At 39.8% G+C, this 27,346-nt stretch overlaps 1 protein-coding gene across 2 annotated transcripts in view; it reads right to left on the bottom strand.

Moving 5' to 3' along the window:
- The window catches only part of GARRE1 (granule associated Rac and RHOG effector 1), an 85,020-nt gene that overhangs the window by 44,223 nt on the left and 13,451 nt on the right, over window positions 1-27,346 (bottom strand). For both annotated transcript variants that reach the window (XM_070770924.1, XM_019978637.2), the window contains exon 2: window positions 7,614-8,902. In XM_070770924.1, coding sequence (XP_070627025.1) covers window positions 7,614-8,108 — 495 coding nt within the window. In that variant the 5' untranslated portion in view covers window positions 8,109-8,902. The remainder of the gene's footprint in view (window positions 1-7,613; window positions 8,903-27,346) is intronic.

The following is a 27,346-nucleotide window of genomic DNA, read 5'->3' as shown; positions in this document are numbered from 1 at the left end:
GGAATTCCCTGGTGGTCCAGTCCTTAGGACTCCATGCTTTCACTGCTGAGGACCCGGGGTCGAGGAACTAAAATCCCATCAGCTATGTGGTATAGCCAAAAAAAATCTTTTTTATTTTTTGGGTTGAATTTCAACTCCAAAAAGCTCATTTTATTTGGTTGTTTTATCTCAATTCTCTTTTAATTTGTATCTCTTAACTCTCTACTGAATTTTTCTTCATGCTACTAGACTTGCTGAACAAATCAGGTCAACTGCCTATAGAATATGCCACTTTCTGGATTTGTCTGATTGTGATTGCTCCCTTGTGGTGTTACATAACTTGTGCCACCACACCCCACATTTCCTGTAGAGTGGTAATTCCTTCTAGAGGCTTGATTAGATTATTTCAGGGTCCTTCCCACCCCAGGATATGGCAGAAAGATGGATAAGTACAAGACTGCATTATGGGAGTGCTGTATAGTTCTTATTAGGAGATACAATCACATGGCTGCCTCTGATTCAGTGATGCTGAGGCTGACCAATGGATTTGGCTGAGAAAAGCCTGATTCCTCTCTAGCAGCCTTTTATCAAATGATTTTATCTTACATTGTTGACCACCACCTGAGTCAATTAATTCATTATGGTCTGCAAAATGGTGAGTTTTCTAATCGTATCATCTTTTCTACACAGGAGAGTACTCAGAATCTTCTAAATAGAAGAAAACTTCCCTCATCCACTAGGGCTACATTTGGTTTGAAAAATGTCTGTAGTGGAGAAGCAGAAAATTTGCTTAATTCCTCATTTTTCTCCTTTTAATTAGCAATTTTCAAAATAATGAGTGGGCTGCACTTTTTTTTTTTTTTTTTCATCTTTTTCTATCCTTTTATTTATTCTTGTTGGCACTGAGTTTTCTTTTTTTTTTTTTAATTGAAGGCTAATTACTTAACAATATTGTGGTGGTTTTTGCCATACATTCACATGAATCCACCATGGGTGTATATGTGTTCCCCATCCTGAACCCCCCTCCCACCTCTCCCCATCCCATCCCTCAGGGTCATCCCAGTGCACCAGCCCTGAGCACCCCATCTCATGCATCGAACCTGGACTGACGATCTGTTTCACATATGTTAATATACATGTTTCAAAGCTATTCTCTCAAATCATCCCACTCTCACCTTCTCCCACATGGTCCAAAAGTCTGTTCTTTACATCTGTGTCTCTTCTGTGCACAGCACTTCTTAATAAATCAAAGGATCCAGTCCCTCCAGAGTAGATGATATCCTCTGGCCCCAGGGGCTTCTACCCATAAAAGATGGGCTGGGAAGGCAGGAAATCTTATTTGTTGTTCACAGTGAAATTTTGCACAATCACCCAAATTTCAACTGCCTAATTAATTACAGCTTCTCCTAATAGTTAAAATCTGAAGACAATTTAGATAACAGATTCAGTTGGTTAAAAGAACAGCCAAGAAGAGTGACAGAAATTAACAGCCTGAAAACTGGATTTATATACTTTTTTTATAAAATGAATTTGAGTTTCTGATTAATACCAGCAATTTGAATTTTCATTTGGCATATATAGTTAGGAAACATTTACTCCATAATCTGTTATGGAAGGTCAACTAGATGAAACAAGAAAGAAGTAACATTGAATTTTACCTTTAGGCAAAAAAAAAAAGAAAAAAAAAAACACTATGCAAATTTAATTCCATTAGGGTTAATGAAAATCACATTTTGAAACCAGCTTCTAATATTTTCCATTACCATTGCTCTGCAGCATTTCTGGCATACATCTATCCAAAATAAATGTTAAAATGCTTGAATAAAGGTCCTTAAGAGTCAGTCAGTGATCACAAATAAATTATTTCAAACAGATTCATAGGTACACAGTATAGAAAAGATATCTGTCAATGCACAGAACTGAAAGCCAAGGTGCAATTACATAAAGACTTGATTTAAAGTCTATTTATAATATGGTGATACAGGGGGTTCTCTGATTTGCAAGGTCCACGTGTGCAGATTCAACCAACTACAGGTCAAAAATATTCAGGGGAAAATACTCCAGAAAGTTCCAAAAAGCAAAACTTGAATCTACCATGCAGGCAACTATTAGATAGCATTTACACTGAATTTAACAACTATTAACACTGCATTTAAACTGTATTAAGTTTTATAAATAATCTAGAGATTATTTAAATTACACATGGGAATGTGTGTAGGTTCTATATAAATATTATGCCATTTCATATAAGGGACTTGAGAATCTTCAGATTTCTGTACAGGGGGTTCTAGAACCAATCTCCTGCAGGTGCTGAGGGATACTGTACTTGGAAAGTCATTAAAAATGCTGGAAGATATAAAATACATCCCTTTAAAGGCATACAACTCTTGGGAACCCCGTATCAATACTGAGGCCCCATTGTGAAACCAGAGCCCCAGAGCTCCCAAGTGGTGAAGAAAGCAAGGCGAGAGGTGTCATCACTTCGTCTTGCTGCCCTCCTCTCATCCTCCCTGCAGAGGATGACCTCTTTACCTGTCTGACCTCACCCCTCGTGTCCGTTTCACTCACTGTTTCAGCCACGACAGACCCTCACTGCTCTTCACACACTCAGGTTTGCTCCTGCCTCAGGAGCTTTGTTCCCTCTCCCCAGAACCCTCTTTTCCTGGTTATCATCAAGGCCTGCTTCTTCATCTCCCCCAGTTTCTTTCTCAAATATCACATTCTCACTGATGCCTTTTCTAACCAAGTGTCTAAGATCACAGTCCTCATCTATCTGCATGAAAGGAGGCACTTCTGTCTTGTTTGCCGCTGCTTCCTCTGTGCCTGGCACAAAGAAAGTGTGCAATATAAATACCTGTGTAATGAACACATGAACTACAAGTCAGTTTCCTTCTTTCACTTATATATTTGCACTGAAAAAGTAATTTTATTTAAAACGAGTGACAGATGTTTGTAAAAAGAAGTTAACATTTGTGACTTTCTAATAAATAGAAAACCTAGTTAGGGGATTGCCTATACTTCTTTAATATGAACTACATGTTTTGCTTGCAAATGAGTCTAAGGCTCAGTATCAGTTAGGATACCAGATTTTTAGGACAAATAAAACTGAGGTAGACAAAACCAAAGAGAACTCACAGCCACAACTCATGTAGCCTGGCCTTTAACAGGAACATTGGAATTAACACACCAATGGAGATGTCCCTAGACTCGAAAAGATAAAGACAGCAGGACTCATATGGTCTACCTGTAAAAAATGCTGTGGGATGTCAAAGCTTTATATGATGAACAAATCCAATGTGGGAAACCATATTTTTCCTGAATTCATTTTGGCTGGACTGATAGTTCAAGACTTACACAAAGGAATCCCCACGGAGCACTTGATTAAGATCATATTTCTCATTTTAGACAACATTCCAGTTCATACACAAAGTAAACTCTACATTTTCTATAAATCCAGAGGGGTGAAAATCCCACCTGAACTGTCAACTGGCTTGTTCAAAAATTCCTAGCTACTGCAAGTGTCCCACATCCCTCTCCATTCCCTTCCCTGAGTGTCCCCATTCTATGCATGCTCAGTTGCTCAGTCATGTCTGACTCTTTTGCAACCCCATGGACTGTAACCCAACAGGCTCCTCTGTCCATGGAATTTTCCAGGCAAGAATACTGGAGTGGCTAGCCCTTTCCTACTCCAGGGGATCTTCCCAACCCAGGGATCGAATCTGCATCTCTTGCGTCTCCTGCACTGGCAAAGTGGGTTCTTTACCACTGCGCCATCTGGGAATTCTAGTTACAAGGTAATAGAGCAGTGACTACTGGTAGAAGAGGTCCCTAGGGGCTTTTATGCTGAAAAGATCCTAACAGTTTTTACATCAAGCAAGGTAATACTATTGCCATCTTATAACTCCCAAAGAGACAATAACGCAGAAGGGAAAGGGAGGTGGCCTGCCTAAGGAACCAGGAAAGAAACAAGTAAAGCAAATGTCCTAGGAGTGGCAACTTTTTCCACCTAAAAGCGTCCTGGTGAGAAGAACAACCTGCTGTACATTCCTCTCTGATGCTGGCTCTGTACATAATTGTGCTCTGTACTTCAGAGAAGGGCTAACAGCACCTTTCAGGCCATGCTGGAAGCAATAACCACATGGGATGACAACCAACTGGGTACAGTATTTCACACACTGACTGCTTCTGATCTTCACAAGAACTCTTGTGAAGGTGGGTGGTAATTCCATCTTACAGATGGGCAAACTGAGGCTTACAGATGTTAGAGATTTGCTTGACATCACACAGATAATAAGAAGCAGAGTCATTTTCTAAACCCACATTTTCTGATTCTATGCCCCATAATAAGCAGTGTCAAGAGCACTAGTTAATACTCACAACTTACTTCTCTAACAGTGAGATTATGAGGGTGAACCACCTGAAGTAAGGGGCAGAGTCACTAATGAATACAGACAGGACAGGACTCACGTACACCCTGCCTGCCCCAGAGCACAGTCAGCAACTGCAGTTCCTAGACACAGGCAGCAGGGTCTGTCAATCAGTGAGCATATCCCAAACCTGACTTTAACTCGGGGAGCGTCAGAAGCATGTTTTCGCCCCCTCAAGGGGTGGGACAGTGGAACTAGTACTCTATCTCAAGTTTGAAACAGTCAAGCGTTTGAGCACTGAATTCAGGGCTTTCTTCAACCACAGTCCTAGGCTCAGCTGCCAAGCACAGGTCCTTGCCTAGTCAGTCAAGTTCATCGATGTTAGACCACAGATTCTTTCCCCAAGGACAAATGCTAAAGAGTGTCTCTGGGCCTTGCTGATAAAATCTTTAAAAGCCAACACAGGGGAAAAAATGCCTAACTATTCCATTTGAATTGGTGAATATCCTGAGAGAGAGGGACCACGGCAGTACATAAATTCCAGAAACAACAAATACTGTTCTGTGGAAAGAGCAAAATGTTAAGTCTGCAGGCCTACATTTGGCAATCACATTTTAGGATTTACTTTTATGTCAGCAGTTTGAAACCCAGAATACAACATAGATTCTAAAACCTATCAACAGCACTTAGTTTCCAGTTTAGACTCTGAAAGCCTGTTTAGCCCATTATACACAAAAACATGGTAGTGTTCCAGCTATCCTAATCACATTTCAATGGGGAAAGTCAAGCCAAAATTCCAAACCACATCAAGAAATATTTCCCCTTCTCAGCTCAGATGGTCCACACTGGTCCCAGAAAAGCAGAAGGGACCAGCTAAGTGCCACTGCACCCAGTGGATTACTGAACTCCAAGTCCTCAGGGTTAGTTCATCCTTCTCTAGTTGTCCTGTCCTGGGGAACAAGGGCACTGGCCCATTGGGTCAGAGGGGAAGTGGCCCTGGAGGCCTAGCTCTGTCTCCTCCAGCACTTGGAGGCACGGTCTGAAGAAGAGCTCAGTAATGTTCATGTTAAAATAAGAGGCTTTGGCTTCATTTTTCAAACCACTCTTGCCTGAAATTCTAAATAAAGCTAATGATGGTTGTGCCATTATAGGATGATAGCTGTAACAGTCTGGGCCTGTTCAACTGTTTCAGACAAGGCAGAGTCTCTAAGTGCTCTCTTGCCACATCTCTGCCCAGCAGCAATCAAGCACACAGGGAGTTGAACTTGGTTCTTCACATAAAACAAACAAAAGTCACAGCTGTGTATCTGTGCATGTACACACAGTAGTCTGGAATGGCACACACCAACCCAGTTAACAGTGGTCTCTTCCGGGAAAAGGAATGAGATGGGAAAGTCGAGCAGTAGTGTTAAATTTTACTGCTTGAGTTTCTCTTGAGAAGTACAATTTTTTTCAAAATATGCTTTATATATGATTTACATGTATAATATTAAAAAATACTTTAAACTTTGCCAAGCCACTTTTAAAAACACTTCAAAATCATGCTTTCTCTGAATATATGCCATGACCATAGGAAAAAAATCAGAAAATAAAAATATATTTGGATAGGTTCAAAACAGAATGACCCAAGGAAGATATTACACACGTATACATTTATACCAGCAGACTCAGCAATAGGCCAAATCGAGTCCAATAGACAAGTCTACAAGGGAAAACTGGTTATCACATTTTTAAAGGGTTATTTTTAAAAAACCCAAAAAACAAAGAATTTGTGACAGAGACAAATGTGGCCCACACAGCCTAAAATTTACTATTTGCCCTCTACAGAAAAAATGTGAAGATGCCTAATGCCTGATTTAAACCAAGACTATTATTTCTTCTCAAAAATAATTTTAAATTCCTCTTGGAGGATTTTCCCAGTGGTTCAGTGGTTAAGCATCCACAATGCAGGAGAATGCGTTCGATCCCCAGGTCCAAAAAGATTTCACATGCCGTGGAGTAACTAAGTCCATGTGCCACAACTACTGAGCCCACACGCCTAGAGCCCACGCTCCACAACAAGAGAAGACACTGCAATGAGAAGTCGGCGCACTGCAGCTAGAGAGCAGCCCCCACTCGCCACAGCTGGAGAAAACCTGTGCAGCAATGAAGACCCAGCACAGCCAAAAATAAAACAAAACAATTCCTCTTGGAAATGCTTTCCAAATCACAATATGCCTTTCAAACACAATAAAAGTGAGTCATAACACTTAATAGCTTAGCTTTTGTTCCCCCCAAACCCACAACATTATAAATTAGCTTATTCAGCCACTGCAATCATCAGATTTGGTTCAGAAGACTGGTGATTTCCGAAAATCAAATACAACCCCGGGATGCTGAAAAAACATTCTCCCTCCTAGCATCCAGAAACCTAACCTCTGATGTGTTGCTAAAATGTACAAGGACACACGGAAAAATCAAACTCAGAAGAACTCTCTGAGCAACTAAAAATAATTTTAAAAATCTAGCAGTGAAGCGAATTTACCAGATGACAGTTTAACAATTATTTTCTAAATGAAGGAAGGAAAAACATCACCTTTATTCTGAATGAAATTCATATTCCAATTTTATAATCTAAAGCCCTGAAAAGGGGAGAATATTTCATTTTGACTATCAAAGACCTAAGAAATGTCCTAAATAAGAAGCAAATGTATCCTAATATGAACAACTGTAAATTCAGAACTGGAAAAATACCTTTATCCTGTAAACATGTGTAGAACTTGCTACATTAAACCAACGGGTCTATATAATGACAATTCACAAATAAATCTTTATAATCACATTTAGAATTCTCAGTCCCTACTGTGTACTTTATCCCCTGGAGAAGGAAATGGCAACCCACTCCAGTATCCTTGCCTGGGAGATCCCATGGACAGAGGAGCCTGGCGGTCTACAATCCATGGGGTCGCAAGAGTCGGACACGACCGAATGACTATCACATCACATCACATCACTGTAACAGCATGTTACTTGGAAATTAAGTTCCAAGTTGAAAATTTAAAGAAAATCTAGGCTGATTCATTTAATAATCTTTTATCCTACTTAATTTTAAATGAAAGCAATTAAAAACCTGGCATGCAAAAAAAATTTTTTTTCACAAGAACACAGTATCAATGGAAAGAGGACGAAGACCATCATTTCAGTGATTTGAGAAAAAACAAAAACAACATTCTCACTTACCTCTGGAATACACTTTCCAACCCAAGTATGACAGAGAAGATACTCTACCTCAATGTCCTGGAGACTGAATTCCTTCTGATCTGTCAAGTTCGCAGCCCCAGCACTAAGTTCCATCAGCATCTTGGCAATCTCGGGCTTGATGGCTGAAGTCAGCCGACTGGCTGCTTCCATGACGTGCTCCTGCACATCTTTGAGCTGCATGGCTGCCTTGGAGTAGTGAGAGTTCCTGAACACAGTGCTGAAGAGATCTGTGAGGAAAGTACTGGCACGGCAGAAGACGTTGAGGGCGTCCAGGTACTTGGAGATGCCCTGCTGGATGTCGGCAATGGGAGTGGAGTGGGGCATGGTGTGGTGGCAGCTGCCTGCAGCAGTCAGACTGCCCAGGGGGGTGGTGGTGGCCGTAGATGCCAGGGGAGCACTCAGTGCTCGGCCCAGCTCGGGCATTGGGTACTGCTGGTGCTGCTGCACCTTCTGCTTGGACCCGCCAAGCAGGAAGCGCCGCTTGTAGTCCATTTTACTGTCCTGGGCACTGCAGCAATACATGCGGGAAGGGGACTGTCCCAGTGACCGGGAGAGGGTCAGGGTTCCAATTCCTTTTTCTTTCTTCCTAAAACCGTGGCTAGGTATAAAAATAGTGGAGTTCTGCAAATCTAAGTTTTAAAAAAGGCATTTCCATGAGGCAGGTGACCATGTGATCCAATGTCGACGTGAAAAGGACAAGAAGTTTATATAGTTAATATTTTCAGTGGAAGCAGGACCTCTGACAAAAAATAAGTGTGTCCAAAATGCTATATAAGAACTGTTAGCATTCTACCCTCTTAATAAAAAGATATGGTTGCTGAGAAAAATGTTTACTGAGAACTGCTTTGCAAGAATATTTTGATACTTGTATTTACAATGGCAGAAAAATAACTTAACTTTAAAAAATGTAATATAATGTATCTTCAATATACCAGAAAAGTGAGAACCCAAAAACCCACAAGCTGATCAACAGCAATTTAAAAAGCAGTACAGAATCACTTCACACTAAGTCCTTAGGAAGGAAGATCAAATCTGCAGAATTTTGACAGAGCCTGCCTGCCAAATCCATTTACCTGTAAAGCTTCTTCTAAATGCGAAAAATTTCCAAATTTCCTTTAATATTTTCTGAAAACAAGTTTTTTTTCCTTCAAAAAAAAGGCATTTGTTATTATAAGTCTTCTTCTTTCCTTTTGTTTGCTGAGGTAGCGGTTTCCTTGTAACATTAATAAGAGGTGCTTCCAGACTGGGTTGGCCCTCAATTGTAAAGTCTGAAGCAAGAATGCACAGATGTACTTGTAAGGCTTCTAAGTCATTTCCTGTGAGGGGGGAAAATAAGATAGAATTAGGAGAGTTATAGGACAGTGAGTAATTCTAGAACATTAACTCCTGAAACGCTATCATCCACAAAGATGGGCTCCAAATGAATAAGAAATGTTATAAAAGAGTAGAACTACGATATGATGATGGTTAGAAAATTCCTCAAGTTGTAGTACAAAAATAACACAACAAAAAAGTTTGATTCCACACAAACCGCTTCAAAGTTCATGCTGACAAGTGACACATCGCGCGGGGCCTGGACTAATGTTTGTGTTTGGCATTCCCTTGTTTTTTCCTCAAAGAGCTCACAAATCCACAAGAGGATTAGGAGAGTACCCGACTGGGACTGTTGACAAGTACAGCACTCACAAAACCTTAAGGGGGATTGGGAAATGGAGCGATGAGCAAAAGACTGAGAAATCAAGGTTGTTATGAGGAAAATGTTACTCTACCTTAAGGAGATAGGCCATGATTGTACGCCAGGTTTTGATAAGTGAAAGAGTGATGGCCAGGGCTCATCAGGTGAAAGGACTACCACAGCAAAGACCCTGAAGCAGGATGACTTTAGGTCTGTTCAGGATACCCAGGTCGGCCGAAGTGCAGCATCAGAAAGACAGAGTCTGGAGAAGTGAGTGGCTGGCAGGTTTGCTTCTCATCCTCATCCAGTACCAATTTCCCCTCTAGATGATCAAAGGAAAGTCTAGGAGGCTGTGCTAGTTCCTACACCCTGGGGAGGCTTCTACACAACCCCTGGCTCTAGATAGGTGCAAAAAGCAAGGTCTAAATATCTCTGGTTGTCATTTCTGAACCTACAATAGTGAAGCAGTGTGATTCTCCCTCCACAGCTCATTAGGTTTACACTTGCCTTAACGATCTGCTCTCTCAAACAAAAATAGTTCAAATATATTTTATTGAATGACATATGTAGTCTACATGATGTCTGTATATAGCTTGGTATGTCAAGGCTGTATATTGTCACCCTGCTTATTTAACTTATATGCAGAGTACATCATGAGAAATGCTGGGCTGGAAGAAACACAAGCTGGAATCAAGATTGCTGGGAGAAATATCAATAACCTCAGATATGCAGATGACACCACCCTTATGGCAGAAAGTGAAGAGGAACTAAAAAGCCTCTTGATGAAAGTGAAAGAGGAAAGTAAAAAAGTTGGGTTAAAACTCAACATTCAGAAAACGAAGATCATGGCATCTGGTCCCATCACTTCATGGGAAACAGATGGGGAAACAGTGGAAACAGTGTCAGACTTTATTTTGGGGGGCTCCAAAATCACTGCAGATGGTGACTGCAGACATGAAATTAAAAGACCCTTACTCCTTGGAAGAAAAGTTACGACCAACCTAGATAGCATATTGAAAAGCAGGGACATTACTTTGCCAACAAAGGTCCATCTAGTCAAGGCTATGGTTTTTCCAGTGGTCATGTATGGATGTGAGAGTTGGACTGTAAAGAAAGCTGAGCGCCAAAGAACTGACGCTTTTGAACTGTGGTGTTCTCTTGAAGTCCATTCTGAAGGAGATCAGCCCTGGGATTTCTTTGGAGGGAATGATGCTAAAGCTGAAACTCCAGTACTTTGGCCACCTCATGCGAAGAGTTGACGCATTAGAAAAGACTCTGATGCTGGGAGGGATTGGGGGCAGGAGGAGAAGGGGACGACAGAGGATGAGATGGCTGGATGGCATCACTGACTTGATGGACGTGAGTCTGAGTGAACTCCGGGAGTTGGTGATGGACAGGGAGGCCTGGCGTGCTGCAATTCACGGGGTTGCAAAGAGTCAGACACGACTGAGCGACTGAACTGAACTACTTATTGATAACTAGATTTTCTTTCTTTCCACTTTGCTTTTTTGGTAGATAAAAATAAATATGTCATACCATGACATCACCGATTCAATGCACATGAGTTTGAACAAATTTCAGGAGACAGTGGAGGACACGGAAGCCTGGTGTGCTGCAGTTCATGGGGTCACAGAATCAGACATGATTGAGTGACTAAATAACAACCATCTTTTCATTCATTATATAGCCAATTACCATGCCTTCTTTATGATTCTACAATTTCATTAGGAACCCAGGAAGGTAGACAGGTTGTAAGAGCAAGAGATGAGAAAAGTGTTGTGAATACAAACACATACTCTAAAAGTACAAGCCTAACCCGGCTAGCATATAAATCCAATTAAACTAGCACCGTTTGTAGCTCTGTGTTCAAGAGAATTTTGACTCTTAAAAACTCTCATAAACTTTTCAAGAAATGAGATATCAAACAGCTATATGTAAGAAATATGTTCCCAAATGTTCATTTTTCAAATTAATTACATACAATAAGGCAATCACATCTATCCCTACTCAAGTGTTCCACTGTTACCAGTGTGGCTGTACAAATTCAGAAGGACAAGAGAAACACTCAGCAGGAGTGCTGAAGGATGGAAGGCTGCTCACATAGAAACTGTGTGCTCTGTGAAGGAAAACTATCACCTTGAACTGGCCACAGTGAGTCTTGAAAAGCCCTAAGGAACACGCTTCTTTGTTGTGTGTTGCACACTGGTGCTCCTGGCTCTGAGAGTCCACCCCCATTCCTCTGCCAGATGATTCAAGAAGGTCAAGTAAGGCCCACACACTCAATTTTTTAATAAACATCATAAACATTAAACTTTTTCCCCTTTGCATGCTTTCAAAGTTTACGTAGATGAAACTAGTAATGCTTAAATATACTACTTCACCAAATTCATCTGCAAATTCAATGCAGTCTCTATCAAAATTTGAACCTTTTCCACAGAAACAGGCAAGTTGATCCTAAAATGCATATGGAAGTGCAAGAGACCCAAGACCTACCAAGTACTGAAACCAAGACGTCAGAGGACTCACACTTCCTAATTTGGAAACCTAGGTGTAAAGCTACAGTAATAAAGGCAGCAGAGCTCTAGGATAAGGAAAGACATATATATAAATGGAATGCGATTGAGAGTTTGGAATAAACCTAGACACCTATGCTCAGCTAATTTTAGACAAGGGCGCAAAACCATTCAGTTGAAAAAGAACAGTCTTTTCAATAAATGATGATGGGACAACTAGATATCCTCATGCAAAAAAAAAAAAAATATGAATAAGAACCCCTCTCTTATATTATAAACAAAAAGTAACTCAAAATGGGTCAAAGACCTCAATGTTAGAACTAAAAATTTTAAAGCTCTTAAAAGAAAATATAGGTGCAAATTTTTGTGATCTTAGATTAGGCAATGGTTTCTTGGACATGACATCTTAAAACACAAACAATAAAAGAAAAAATAGATAAGCTGGACTTCATCAAAACTAAAAATATTTGTGCATCAAAGGTTACTACCAAGGTGAAAAGACAACCCACAGCATGGGCAAAAATAATGGAAAATCATGTATCTGTTAAGGGTCTAGTATCCAGAATATAAAAAGAACTTTAAAAAAATTTTTTAAAAGACAAATAACCTAGTAAAATGTGGGCAAATTATATGAACAGATGCTTCTTGAAAGACATACAACTAGCCAATAAGCAAATCAAATGATGCCCAACATGGATAGTCACTAGGGAAAAACAAATAAATCACAGTAAGATATCACTTCACACATGCTAGCATGACTACAGTAAAAACAAGCAAAAAACAAAACAGAAAATAAGTGTGGGTGAGAATGTGGAGAAACCGGAACCCTCCTAAGTTGCTGGTAAGAATGTGAAATGATGCTGCAACTGTGAAAAACAGTTTGGCAGTGCCTCAAAACGTTAAACAGAGAGTTGCCATTGAGACCAGGCAATTCCACTCTTAAGCATATACCCAAGAAAACTGAAAAACATCAGTTCATTAAAAAAAAAAAAATTACACATGAATGTCCATAGCATCATTATTCACAATAGCCCAAAAGTGGAACAACCCAAGTCTATCAACTGAAGAATGAATAAACAAAATGTGTTACAGCCATACAATGGATATTATTCAACCATAAAAAATGAATGAAACATTGATAAATGCTTGGAGAAGGAAATGGCAACCCACTCCAGTATTCTTGCCTGGAAAATTCCATGGACAGAGGGCCCTGGCAGGCTACAGTTCATGGGGTCGCAAAGAGTTGGCCACAACTCAGTGACTGAGCACACTGATAAACGCTACAGTGTGACTGAACCTCAAAGACATTATGGTAAGAGAAAGAAGCCAGAGACAGAAGGCCAGATAATGTGAGATTCCACTAACACGAAACAGTCATATAAATCAAATGCAGAGAGACAGAAAAAAGTAGATCAGTAGTTGCCAGGACCGAAGGAGAGGAAGGAAATGGGGAGTGGTTATCAATTAATACAGTTGTTTTTTTTTTTTTTTTTGAGATGATAAAGACATTCTAGAATTAGATGGTGGTGATGGTTGCACAACTATACCTCAAGTTTAAAAAAATCATTAAAAAGGAAAAAAGAATTAAAGAAAAATATGAGAATGATGTCTCAGCAAATTCAGAATACTAATAAAAGCTACTAAAAAAAAAAACAGAACCAAACAAATTCTGGAGTTGAAAAATATAATAACTGATATAAAAAAATTAAGGGCTTAACAGCAGATATAAACAGGAATCAGTGAAATTAAAGATTAACCAATTGAGATTATCTAGACTGAGAAACAGGAAGATAAAACTCTCAGAGACTGTGGGACACCACCAAGAATACCAGCATCACAGAAGAAGAGAGGGAGAAAGGCACAAAAAAAGTATTTGAAGAAATCAGTTCAGTTCAGGCGCTCAGCCGTGTCTGACTCTCTGCGACCCTGTGGACTGCAGGCTTCCCTGTCCATCACCAACTCCCAGAGCTTGCTCAAACTCATGTTCATCAAGTCGGTGATGCCATCCCACCATCTCATCCTCTGTCATGCCCTTCTCCTCCTGCCTTCAATCTTTCCCTGCATCAGGGTCTTTTCCAATAAGTTCTTCGCATCAGGTGGCCAAAATATTGGCGTTTCAGCTTCAGCATCAGTCCTTCCAACGAATATTCAGGACTGATTTCCTTTAGGATTGACTGATTTGATCTCCTTGCAGTCCAAGGGACTCTCAAGAGTCTTCTCCAACATCACAGTTCAAAAGTATCAATTCTTCGGTGCTCAGCTTTCTTTATAGTCCAACTCTCACATCCAGACAGGACTACAGGAAAAACCATAGTTTTGACTAGATAGACCTTTGTTGGCAAAGTAATGGCTCTGCTTTTCAATATGCTGTCTAGGTTGGTCATAGCTTTTCTTCCAAGGAGCAAGCATCTTTTAATTTCATGGTTGCAGTCACTGTCTGAAGTGATTGTGGAGCCCCCAAAATAAAATCTCTCACTGTTTCCATGTTTTCCCCATCTATTTGCCACAAAGTGATGGGAGCGGATGCCATGATCTTAGTTTTCTGAATGTTGAGTTTTAAGCCAGCTTTTTCACTCTCCTCTTTCACTTTGATCAAGAGGCTCTTCAGTTCTTCTTCACTTTCTGCCATAAGGGTGGTGTCATCTGCATGTATGAGGTTATTGAAATTTTTCCTGGGACTCTTGATTCCAGCTTGTGCTTCATCCAGCCCAGTGTTTCTCATGATGTACTCTGCATATAAGTTAAATAAGCAGGGTGACAATATATAGTCTTGATGTACTCCTTTCCCGATTTGGAACTAGTCCGTTGTTCCATGTCCAGTTAGTTCTAACTGTTACTTCTTGACCTGCATACACAGATTTCTCAGGAAGGAGGTAAGGTGGTCATGTATTCCCATCTCTTTCAGAATGTTCCACAGTTTGTTGTGATCCACACAGTCAAAGGCTTTGGCGTAGTCAATAAAGCAGATGTTTTGCTGGAACTCTCTTGCTTTTTCTATGACCTAATGGATGTTGGCAATGTGATCTCTGGTTCCTCTGCCTTTTCTAAATCCGGCTTGAACATCTGGAAGTTGACAGTTCACATACTGTTGAAGCTTGGCTTGGAGAATTTTGAGCATTACTTTGCTAGCGTGTGAGATGAGTGCAATTGTGCGGTAGTTTGAGCATTCTTTGGCATTGCCTTTCTTTGGGATTGTAATGAAAACTCACCTTTTCCAGTCTTGTGGCTACTGATGAGTTTTCCAAATTTGCTGGCATATTGAGTGCGGCACTTTCATAGCATCATCTTTTAGGATTTGAAATAGCTCAACTGGAGTTCCATCACCTCCACTGGCTTTCTTTGTAGTGATGCTTCCTAAGACCCACTTGACTTCCCATTCCAGGATGTCTGGCTCTAGGTGGGTGATCACACCATTGTGATTATCTGGGTCATGAAGATCTTTTTTATATACTTCTGTGTATTCTTGCCACCTCTTCTTACTATCTTCTGCTTCTGTTAGGTCCATACCATTTCTGTCCTTTATTGTTCCCATTTTTGCATGAAATATTCCCTTGGTGTCTCTAATTTTCTTGAAGAGATCTCTAGTCTTTCCCATTCTATTGTTTTCCTCTATTTCTTTGCATTGATCACTGAGGAAGGCTTTCTTATCTCTCCTTGCTATTCTTTGGAACTCTAAATTCAAATGGGTATATCTTTCCTTTCCTCCTTTACCTTTAGCTTCTCTTCTTTTTTCAGCTATTTGTAAGGCCTCCTCAGACAACTGTTTTGCATTTATTTTTCTTGGGGATGGTCTTGATCACTGCCTCCTGTACAATGTCACAAACCTATGTCCATAGTTCTTCAGGCACTCTGTCTATCAGATCTAATCCCTTGAATCTATTTGTCACTTCCACAGTATAATTATAAGGAATTTGATTTAGACCAAACCTGAATGATCTAATGGTTTTTCCCTACTTTCTTCAATTTAAGTCTGAATTTGAAGAAATAAAGTTCCCAAATTTCTCAAATTTGATGAAAAGCACATGAATCTATACATTTATGAAGCTCAACAAACTCCAAGTAGGATAAACTAAAAAAAGAATTCAGTGTAGACACATTATAATGCAATGTCGAAAGCTAAAGAGAGACTCTTGAAAGCAACAAGAGAAAAACAACTCATTACATAAGTTGACTCTGTAGTTATGTAAGGTTGCTATGAACACTGAATTAGCAAATATTAAATCAGTACTCTTAGAAGACATACATGCAAAGTTAAGATCCCATAAATGTCTGGTGAAAACATTGTCACCAACCAATTAACATATAACCTTGTCTTATGTTTCTATTTACAGATACCTTAGTTAACATATATTGTTGATTCATTAACACTGAACTCACAGGCAATAGCAATATAACTCATACCTAATCAAGCTCATCAAACACATGGATTTTCTCTGTTAGGTACATCACAGCCTTCCTGGACTTAGGAACACTAGAGAGCACTTCAGCAATATACTTAGGGGCCATTTTAAACAGTGAAACTGCCAACAAAAAGTATAAAAATGCAAAAAACGTGGCACTTAAGAGACTATGAAAAGAATACTTGCTTATAGTCTGAGAGCTGAAATGAGAAGGCAGACCATCACCCTGTTCAACCCCAGCTGGGGGTGTGCATGTTGGGCAATTCAAATTTTTTGCCACTTTGCACATGTCTACAACTGACCACAAGAGCTCTGCAAGTATTTATTTTATGTTGCAAATAAATTGTAGCCACTAAGCTAATCTGCAAACACAGGATCTGAGATTTGTGAGCATCTATGTGAGGATCAACTATGTACATAATACTACTTCAAACACTTGTATTCCCAACATAATGGGGTACTCCTCTTCTTAAAAATAAACAAAAACATCAATCTATGAAACAAATAATCAGAGGGTTACTGACCATCTTAAAAGATACATAGAAGCTCCTTTAAGTAGTGAACTCCAGGATATATTTAATGTAACAATTCAACTACTTCATTTTGGACAACCTTTCAGGATTTCATTGTGATTTTAAAAGGCTCAAGCTTATTTATTTAAGGTATAATCCATCTGACAAATTAGAAGTACATAATTTATAAAGACAAATTTATGCTTTAAGAGAACAAGTATAGACTTGCCTGGTGGTGCAGTGGGTAAGAATCCATTTGCCAGTGCAGGGGACACAAGTTCGATCCCTGGTCCAGGAAAATTCCCATGCTGCAGAGCAACTAAGCCCATGCACCACAAATATTGAATCCATGCTCTAGGGCCCGTGAGCTGCAAATACTGAGTCTGTGTGCCACAACTGCTTAAGCCCACGTGCCTAGAGCCTGTGCTCCACAAGAGAAGCCACCACAATGAGAAGCCCGAGCATCACAACTAGAGAGATCCCCGACTTGCCACAAATAGAGAAAATCCAAGAAAAGCAACGGAGACCCAGCAGAGCCAAGAAATAAATTAATTTTTTAAAAAGAGAGACAACAATTACATTTGGAGAATCATCTACTCCCTTTTTCCCTCTTCTAGAATCCATTATTTTAAACATAAAATCTGTAAACACTAAGCAAGCAGAGAAATTGTTATTGTTCATTACACTTTTTATTTTAGTGCTAAGCTCATGGTGAATATTTTTATAAAAATGCCAGTAGATATTACAACTGCTTAAAGAACAACTTAACAAGTTAAAATACACATTAATATCTCACTGACTGGTTTGCATATAGCTGCTTCATCAAAGATGATTACTTTAATCAAAAAGACACACAATAACAAGTGTTGGTGAGAATGTAGAGAAACTGGAACCCTCATACATTCCTGGTAGGATTGTAAAAAGTATAGCACTTTGGGAAACAGTTTGGCAGCTCCTCAAAATAACTACAGTGTTACCACATGACCCAGCAATTCCACTCCAATGTATATATTCAAGAGAGGAAAAATATAAATTCACACAAAAACCTACACATTGATGTTCACAGCAGAATTATTCAAAATAATCAAAAAAAAAAAAAAGAAACAACACAAATCTCTTATCAACTGATTCATGAACAAATAAAATGTGGCATATACAATGGAACATTAAATATGTATTATGCACATATAAAGGAATGAAGTACTGATACATGCTATTATAAAACATGGACAGATTTTGAAAACACTGTACTAAGTGCAAGAGAAGCCAGACACAAGAAGCTACGTATTATATACCCTGACTGATACGTAATGCCCAGAATAGGAAGATCCATAGAAACAAGTAGATTTATGCAATGGAGAGTCACTGCTAATGAGTACAGGGTTTCTTTTCAGGGTAATAACAAGGTTTTGAAGTTAGATAGTGTGACTGCTGAACAACTCTGAATATACTATAACACATATGGTATGTGAATTATATCTCAACAAGGCTGTTATTTTCCCTATGTAACTTCTCATTTAACAGCAAAAGGTACATAATAAAAAATAAGTTTGGGGGACTGCCCTTGCAGTCCAGTGATTAAGACTCCAAGCTCAGGACTTCCCTGGTGGCTGTGATAAAGAATCCACATGCCAATGCAGGAGACATGGGTTTGATCCTTGATCCAGGAAGATCCCACACGCCTTGGAGCAACAAAGCCTCTGCACCACAACTACTGAGCATGCGCTCTAGAGCCCAGGAGCCACAACTGCTAAGCCCATGTGCCCTACAGCCTGTGCTCCTCAACAAGAGAAGCCACTGCCATGAGAAGCCTGTGTATCACAGCTGGAGAGCAGCTCCCACTCTCCACAACTAGAGAAAAGCCCGTGCAGCAACAAAGTCTCAGTACAACCAAAAATAAATAAATAAATAAATAATTTTTTAAAGTGACAAAATCTACATTAAAAAAAAAGATTCCAAGCTCCCAATGCAGGCAGCATGGGTTCAATCCCTGGTCGGGGAACTAAGATCCTGCATGCCACAACAACAACAAAAAAAAAGTTTTCCAGGGATACCTTTCAATTCAGATGAAGGAAAAAGATCTCAAAGTACTAAATGTCCTGCACTAGACTGCATAGTACCTACATCTTTACTGCCAGAACTCTAAATGCATATGGAAGTGTTCTATTCAGCACTATCCTTGTTAAGCTATGCTACAGGAACAAATCCTGAAAGGAGTGGCCTAACCTAAGATGATTTATTTCTTGCTCACATAACATTCAGTGAGGGTCTGGCAGCCCTTCAGCTTGTAGGGACATCACTGGAACTTGTACTTTCCACAGTCACCTTAGCACAAGAAAAGAAACCCATATCCACTCTTCACTGCCTCCCAGTGTAAGTGACACACATCACTTCCCAATATAAGTGACACACATCACTTCCCAACATAAGTGGCACACATCACTTCCTTTTGGTCAGAATTAGTCACATGTGCTAATGTAACTGCAAGATAAACTGGGAAATGTAGGGGGACACATGGAATATTAGTTAAGCAATACAGCTGGCCAGTTGGCCACCCAGCACAGCTGTGGCTTGCAGTTTTTACCAGATGATGAAGAGCAATTCTGATTCCACAGAGTAGAGACTGTTTTGCAATTTGGTGTCCCTACAACTGCTGTCTAGAGGCCAGGTGACTCTCACATAGGCTGCTCTAGGACACGGCTCTCTGTTGTGTGTATGTATGCAGAGTTGGGAAGTAGAAGGAGGTGGGGAGGGAAAGGTCACAGATTCCTTTTAGAAACTGATGACAAAACACTCCATAGTCAAACATGTATCCAAAACACCAGAGTTTTCCTTCAGTTTTGGATTTGGAGTCCCAGGTGAAGAACCACCGGCCGTTCACACTCTCCGTGCTTCCCTTCCCTTCCCAACAGAAGAAGGCTACATAGAGCTGGAGGCAGCAGGTGACATCATCAAAACTGCATCTAGGGTTGGTCCAGCAGATACCAAACAGGGGAGGACAAAGGCTCAAGTTAACACATTCCAGGGAACCAGAGAGAAATACATACTGGACCCTTAGTGATTTTTTATTTTTGCTTACTTTTTAATTTGTTTGTTGGTTGTTCGTTGGCCATGCCATTTGGCTTGTGGGATCTTAGTTCCCCGACCAAGGATTGAACCTGTGCCCCCTACAGGGGAAGCACTGGGTTCCTAATCACTGAAGCACCAGGGAATCTCCATATTGGATCCTCTGAATCCATATCACAGCCTGTGCACCTATATTCTGAAGGTGTGGTCCTCAGGTCATGAGCATCATAATTGAATTGTTAAAGACCAAAGGTGCAGGACTTCCCTAGTAGTCCAGAGGTTAAGACTCCACGTGCCAAGGCAGGGGACATGGGTTCGATCCCTGGTTCAGGAAGATCCCACATGCCGAGGAGCAACTAAGCCCATGCACCGAAACTACTGAAGCCATGCACCCTAGAGCCCCTGCTCCCCAACAAGAGAAACCACCGCAACGAGAAAAGCCTGCTCACCACAACTAGAGAAAGCCCATGTGCAGCAGCAAAGCCCCAGCCCAGCCAAGAGAAAAAAAAGACCAAAGATGCATCTGTATTAGCATAAGGCTGTCTATATGTCACATCAGTGTTCAAGGAGTGGTTATAATGCCCACTGAACATGTTATTAAGAATGGCGAAAAAAAAAAAAAGAATGGAAAATTTTAAGCAATTTTTGATAAGATCCCATATTAACATTAACCTCACTGGACTAGGTTGAAAGGAAAAAGCCAACCATAGCTTAAGGACTTCCTTCTCTGACATTAGAATCAGAATATCCCTCTTAATGGAATGACTGTTAAAATGCTGATTCCTGGGGTACAATCCAAATCTAAAGAATCTATCTTTGGGATTAGGAGCAGAAAAAAATATGCATTTTTTACAAGATTCTCAAGTGGTTCTAGACATATATTATAATTTGAGAACAAAACTGGTCAGCTGAAAACCTGCTGAAAGTCACAAGGATGAGGACATCTGAAGATGCAGACTATATAAACACTACTTATGGCAACTTGTGTATTTCATCAACATTCCTATTCATTCAAAAACCCAGAAAGGGACTTCCACCTCCATGTGATAAATGATTCTATATATTAGAATCAAGGGGCTGGCTGGACAATTCAATGAAAACGTCTGCTTATATCATAATTGCTTCTAACAAAACCATTTTAGTCATAGTTAAGGTTGGGGTTCTTCACGAGACAGAACAAACAAGACCCTTAAGAAAATAAAAATTGGCTTCTACTTATTCTTAATAGATCTTGTGTTCCTGTGCTGATCTTTGCTATAATCAAAACTAGACAGTGTTGAATTCAAGGAAGTATCATGGAATTGAAATACCATTCAAGTCCTATCATTTTCAAATGGGACTTTGCCAGAAGTAATATGCAAACAAGGTGGTGACACGCATCTCAGGAGTCATCATCATGGCAGTCATCATAAGAGCCCTTCACAAAATGTTGCTGGAAGCTCGGTGATAGGCACGCATGAGGTTCATTGTGTTATCTGTTCTACTGTTGCACAAGATCATACATTTCTGTAAATTAAAAAGGGACTTCCCTGTTGACACAGTGAATAAGAATCCAACTGCCAATGCAACGGACATAGGTTCGATCCCTAGTCCAGGAAGATTTCACATGCCATGGAGCAACTAAGCTCGTGTGCCACAACTACTAAAGCCCGAGAGCCTAGAGCCTGTGCTCCACAACAAGAGAAGCCACTGCAATGAAAAACCCATGTACAGTATCAAAGAGTAGCCCCTGTACATCACAAATAGAGAAAGCCCACGTGCAGCAACAAAGACCCAGTAAAGCCAAAAGAAGTTTAAAATGCACACAAACATGTATGTAAGCATGGGGATATATCCCTTCCTTTTTTAAAGTATTCTCAGTGCTTGTCTTGCTGTTTTTTGAAAGCTTTCCCCCTCTATTTATCTCCCTGAAGGGCTAAAATATGTTCAATCCATTTAAGGACATTTCTGCTCCGTATTTTCTTGAAAAGAATTTTCACTGGGAAAATATTCACCATTTATGAATCCACTATTCATGCTACATGGAAATAAATATGCATTGTGAAAGACCTCAGAAGTTAGCTGCAGCCAAGACTTGTAAGATTTGTGTTGTAGTCATAAGTTTTAATGCTGCCTAAGATTCTCAAACACATAGTAGGAAAGGACATTTTAGTATATGTCACATCTTTTCAACACTACAATAATCTGCAAAAACTCTCAATAAATTAAAATTGAACTCAGACCTAACTACATCTTTTAAAACATTCCTTTCTGTAATCAAAGTCAGCAGCAATTTGTAATTCAACCAATAACACAGAACAGGCTGAAACTAGACAAAAGCTAAGTATAAAAGGGTTTTCCTTATGGCAGAAACCAAAACAATATTGTACAGCAATAATCCTCCAATTAAAAATAAACATTTTTTTTAAAAGGGTTTTCTTATACCCATAACTGATAACATTAAAAAAAAAGTGGTCATCCTGAGAAAACTTGAAGACCTTTCCTTCAGAGAATGCAGTGGAAAACAGTGGCCTTGGGGCAGACCAACTGGGTGGGATCCTGGCTCTGCCACTAACCAGCTATGTGACCTTGGGCAAGTTCCTTAATTTCTCCGTGCCTCAGTTTCATCGTCTGTAAAATAGGGATAATAACCATAACTACTGTTATTGAGTTAAATGAGTTTATACATAGAAAGCATGTAGAATAATGTCTGACACCTATTAACCACTAAATGTTTGATGATCCTATTATCATCATTCCAATAAGTGAAAATAAGTAGGCCTTATTATTCTGCTTGTCTGAGAAAAAGTTACTGACAAGAAAGGTCTTATAAAGTCACCCAATCCCTTAACTGAGTGGAAATCTCTGTATTCTAGGGTGGCTGGCGTCACGTTTCAATGATGTGAGAGTTATTATCTGTGAACACAGAGAACAATTTAAAATCCATTTCAGTCATTAAGCCATTAAGAGAAAGAGAGTGAAAAACAGTCCTACTGTCACAAATGGGGCTTCCCAGGTGGCACTTGTGATAAAGAACCCTCCTGCCAGTGCAGGAGACGAAAGAGACTCAGGTTCGATCCCCGGGTTGGAAAGATCCCCTGGAGGAGGGCATGGCATTCCACTCCAGTATTCTTGCCTGGAGAATCTCATGGACAGAGAAACCTGGCAGGCTACAGTCCATAGGGTCACACAGAGTCGGACACCACTGAAGTGACTTAGCACGCATGCAGCACTCAGCACGCATTGTCAGAAACAGTATGGCACAAAGTAGCTTCATTTCAAGATGGCAGGCTAAATAAAACAGGCACATGTACTTACCTGCCCACATTGCTCAAATCCCAAAGACATAACAGTAAAGATACTCACAAGGGAATCAACATAACAGTGATAAGAACAGCTGAGGGATACAGTCTATTTAAGTGCTGATCACTTTCTAGAAGACACAGAGGAAGGCAGAGGAAATTGTACGACAAGATAAACCAGAGCAGAGCTAGACATTTCACAGAACACGTAAAGCCAAAGGCAGGTGGAGAAGCAGAGCCCTCCTCCAGGAAGATGTGGATAAATGTCCAGCTTTGAATCAGCAGGAACAGTCAGGAGTGGGAAATAGCTTCATCTACCTGGTCTCCTCCTTATTTCTCACTCCTGGCCACTGAATCAGCCAACTCCTATTAGTGGTACAGAGAAGGGTTATTTCAAATTAAAACAGGATCTTGACTGTATCTCTCTGGTCAACAAAGGAGAAGAGAGACAAATATAAAATCAACGAAATAAAAGTCTTTTAATCCTTCTATTAAATTTGAATCATGATTTATCTTTTTCTTTCTAAAAAGTACACATTTACTTTACTGAAAAGACCTAAATTCATATCCCAGTTGCAATTATCTCCCTTAATACCATTTCCTCCCACGACTAGAATGAGAACTCCTTATAGAAACGGCTGATTCTTGGGACTTCCTGGTGGTACAGTGGATGCCAATGCAGGGGACACAGGTTGGATCCCTGGTCCGGGAAGATTTCACATGCCATGGGGCACCCAGGCCCGTGGGCCGCAACTACTGAAGCCCATGTGCCTAGAGCCTGTGCACCACAAGAGAAGCCATTGCATGAGAAGCCCGTGCACTCCGATGAAGAGCAGCCCCCACTGGCCGGCAACTAGAGAAAAGCCCATGCGCAGCAATGAAGACCTAATGCAACCAGAGATAAGTAATAAATGATTTTTTTTTAAAAGAAAGGAATCGCTGATTCTAGATCTAGGGTCAAAAACTAAAAGATAAGCCCAGGAATTCTTATCTGGCCAGAAATTAGGGAACCCATTTAATACTACCAGCCCATGTCCTAGGATTCAGAGTCAACCTGAAAATTAAGCCCTATTAATGGCCAAAAGTGGTAGAATCTAAGAATTGAAAGAAAAACTCTTTTGGAGTAAAATTCCCTAAATATATAAAAACCAATGAGTTTGGACTTGGCAATGATTTCTTGCATATGACATCAAAAGCACAGGCAACAAAAGAAAAACTAGACTAATTTTACTTCATCAAAATTAAAACTTCTATACATCAAAGGACACAACTGGCAGAGATAACTTTGGGTAAAAAGATAATCCAAAGAACGCGAGAAAATATTTGTAAACCATATATCTGAAAAGGAAGTAAAACCCAGAATATAAAAAGAACTCATACAACTCAAAAACATACACGCAAACAAAACAACTGTCAAATGGGCAAAGGACGTGAATAGACATTTGTCAAAGAAATAAACAAATGATCAATAAACACATGAACAAATACTCAACATCACCAATCATTAGGGAAATGCAAAGCAAAACCAAAATGAATACCAGTTCATATGCATTAGAAAGACTACTATAAAAAGAAAAAATAACACAGAAAACAACATTTTGGCAAGGATATAGAAGCTGAAGCCCTATTCATTGCTGGTAGAAATGTAAAATGGTATAGTCACTTTGGAAAACAGGATGGCAGTTCCTCAAAAAATTAAACGTACATTAATAACTAATTACCATATGATCCAACAATTCTACTCCTGGGTATACACAGAAAAAAACTGAAAGCAGGGACTCAAACAGATATTTGTATACCAATGTTCATAGCAGAATTATGCATAATAGCAAAAAGGCTGAAACAAGCCAAATGTCCATCAATGGATGAATGGATAAACAAAATGTGGTATGATCATATAATGGAATATTATTCAACTTAAGAAGGAAGCAAATTCTGATACACACTTCAATACAGACCAAACTATTAATCCATGTGGCAACCTCTCTACTTGTCAGACTATAGATCTACAGAAACTTGGCAGTGGTTGCAACACCTGTAGTCTTAAGACAAAGTGATGTGCGGAAGGTAGAGACCATGGTAGAGGCTTTACTTTGGAAGTAAAGTCACAGCTAAATAACAGGATCATCAAGCACCCTGTTTCTCAAGCTCATGCCTGAGATGGGTAAAGAGTGCTAGTTATTTCTCTGGGGAGCCCGTCCTTCATCTTTTTCTGTTTATAGCATCTTTTACCACACACATACACACGCATGCTTTTCCCTCATTTCTCTACATGTTCATCTGTTCTTTTACAGTATCAGGTTTTACAACTTCATCTACCTTGTCCAAACTGATGATCAAAAATAGATGAACCCTTTGAAGAAGATATACAAATTACCAACAAGCAATGGAAAGATGGTTAACATCATTAGCTATCAGGGAAATGCAAATCAAAGCCATGAGATATCACTTTACAACTAGGATGACTATGATAAAAATACAATCAAAACAAGTGTTGGCAAGGATGTGAAGAAACTAGAATCTGTGGGAATATAAAATGGTGCAGACACTTTGGAAAACAGTCTGGCAGTACCTCAAAAGGTTAAACATAGAATTACCATAAGACCAAATAATTCCACAACTATGTATATACCCAAGAAAAATGAAAGACATATGTCTACACAAAAACCTGTACATGAAGGTCCAGAGCAGTATTATTCATAATAGTGCAAAAGCAGAAACAACCCAAATGTGTAACGACTTAGTGGCATATAGCCATACAAAGGAATAATATTCTTCAGGCAAGAAAGGAGCGAAGCATGAGAATTCCCTGGTGGTCCAGCAGTTAGGGTTTTGGTGCTTTCACTGCTGGGGCCTGGTTTTCAACCCCTGGTTGGGGAACTAAGATCCCACCAGCCATGCCAAGCAGCCGAAAAAAAAAAAAAACCAGAAATGAAGTACTGATACATAAAACAGCATGGATGAGTCTTAAAAACATTACACTACGTGAAAGAAGCCAGAAACAAAGTTCACAAATTGCATGATCCCATTAATATGCAGTGTCCAGAACAGGCAAATCCATTGAAACACAAAGTTTGATTAATGGTTGCCTAGGGCTAGGGTGACTGGGAAAAACAAAGAATGACTGCTAATGAGCACAGGGTTTCTTTTTTTTTTCCAGCCTTTTTGGAGTGATGAAAACATTCTGAAATTGTGGTGGTAGTTGTAATAACTATGAATATACTAAAAATCATTGAATGATACACTTTAAGTGAGTGAACTGATGGTGTGTAACTTACACTTTAATAAAGCTGTTATTTAAAATAAAGATGATGACTCCAAAACCAACTCCTTCAGAGAAAACAGACAGAAAAATCTCTGTCCTCTCCAGTCCACAACAATGTAAATCTAAATACCCACTCTTGATAATGTGGGGACACTCACAGGAAATTAGGGAGGTAAGTGAAGTTATTGTCCATGAAGTTCAAAGTCCAACCATTTCCATGGTGATTTTTTTTTTTTTTTTTTTGGTCAGTCAGAATGACACAAGCCATATTTAGAAATGCATTCCAGAAAAATGCTTTGAAGAATTTTATTCCCAACATTCACAAATTTAAAGTATCTATTCAGACAAGAGAAAATGTCCAGAAGACCCAGTTCTTAGGTCTCTCTCGCTCTCTCCTTAGGACTCTTCTTTTTTTGGCTCACCTTCTGCTGTCACATTAAAATGAGTGATAGACAAAGATGCTAGTTCTCTGTGCTCTCCTCCTGCCCCTCTGGCCATTCTCAGTCACCTCTCTGAGTCACTGACAGAGCTGAAATGCTGTGGTTCCATAGAGCTCTGTTATGCCTTGTCTGTTTCTAAGATCAACAAATTCTCACTGGGAGGATCCCCAAATCCATCTCTCGAGCCCCAGTCTTTCTCTTGTGCTCCATATTCCAAATATTCAACGGCCTAGTGCACAGGTCTTTGAATCAAATGTCCAGAACCAACTCTCCCCAGTCTTTCCATATTCCTTCCCTGTCTTGGTGAATGGCATCACTATTAACTTACATGAACAAGCCAGAAACCTGGACTTACATTCAATTAATCATTTAGTCAAGTTCGTTCTGTTCTCTTAACATTTTACAAGTCTTTTCTATTTTCACTGCCGATCCAAAGTTCTAACTATCTTTATCTCCTGCCTGAATTATAGAGGAGCCTCGTGAGTGATCTTCCAAATGCCTGGACTGCTCCTCTCTGGTTGCTGTGTGATTAATCACGCCACTCTCCTGCTTAAAACTGATTACGGCTCTCCATTACCTTCCCATCTTTCTCCCACCTCCCCCACCCC

Source organism: Bos indicus, chromosome 18 (genome assembly GCF_029378745.1).
Source record: "Bos indicus isolate NIAB-ARS_2022 breed Sahiwal x Tharparkar chromosome 18, NIAB-ARS_B.indTharparkar_mat_pri_1.0, whole genome shotgun sequence".
In the NCBI taxonomy this organism is placed as follows: domain Eukaryota; kingdom Metazoa; phylum Chordata; class Mammalia; order Artiodactyla; family Bovidae; genus Bos; species Bos indicus.
This window is presented reverse-complemented; position numbering and strand designations above follow the sequence as displayed.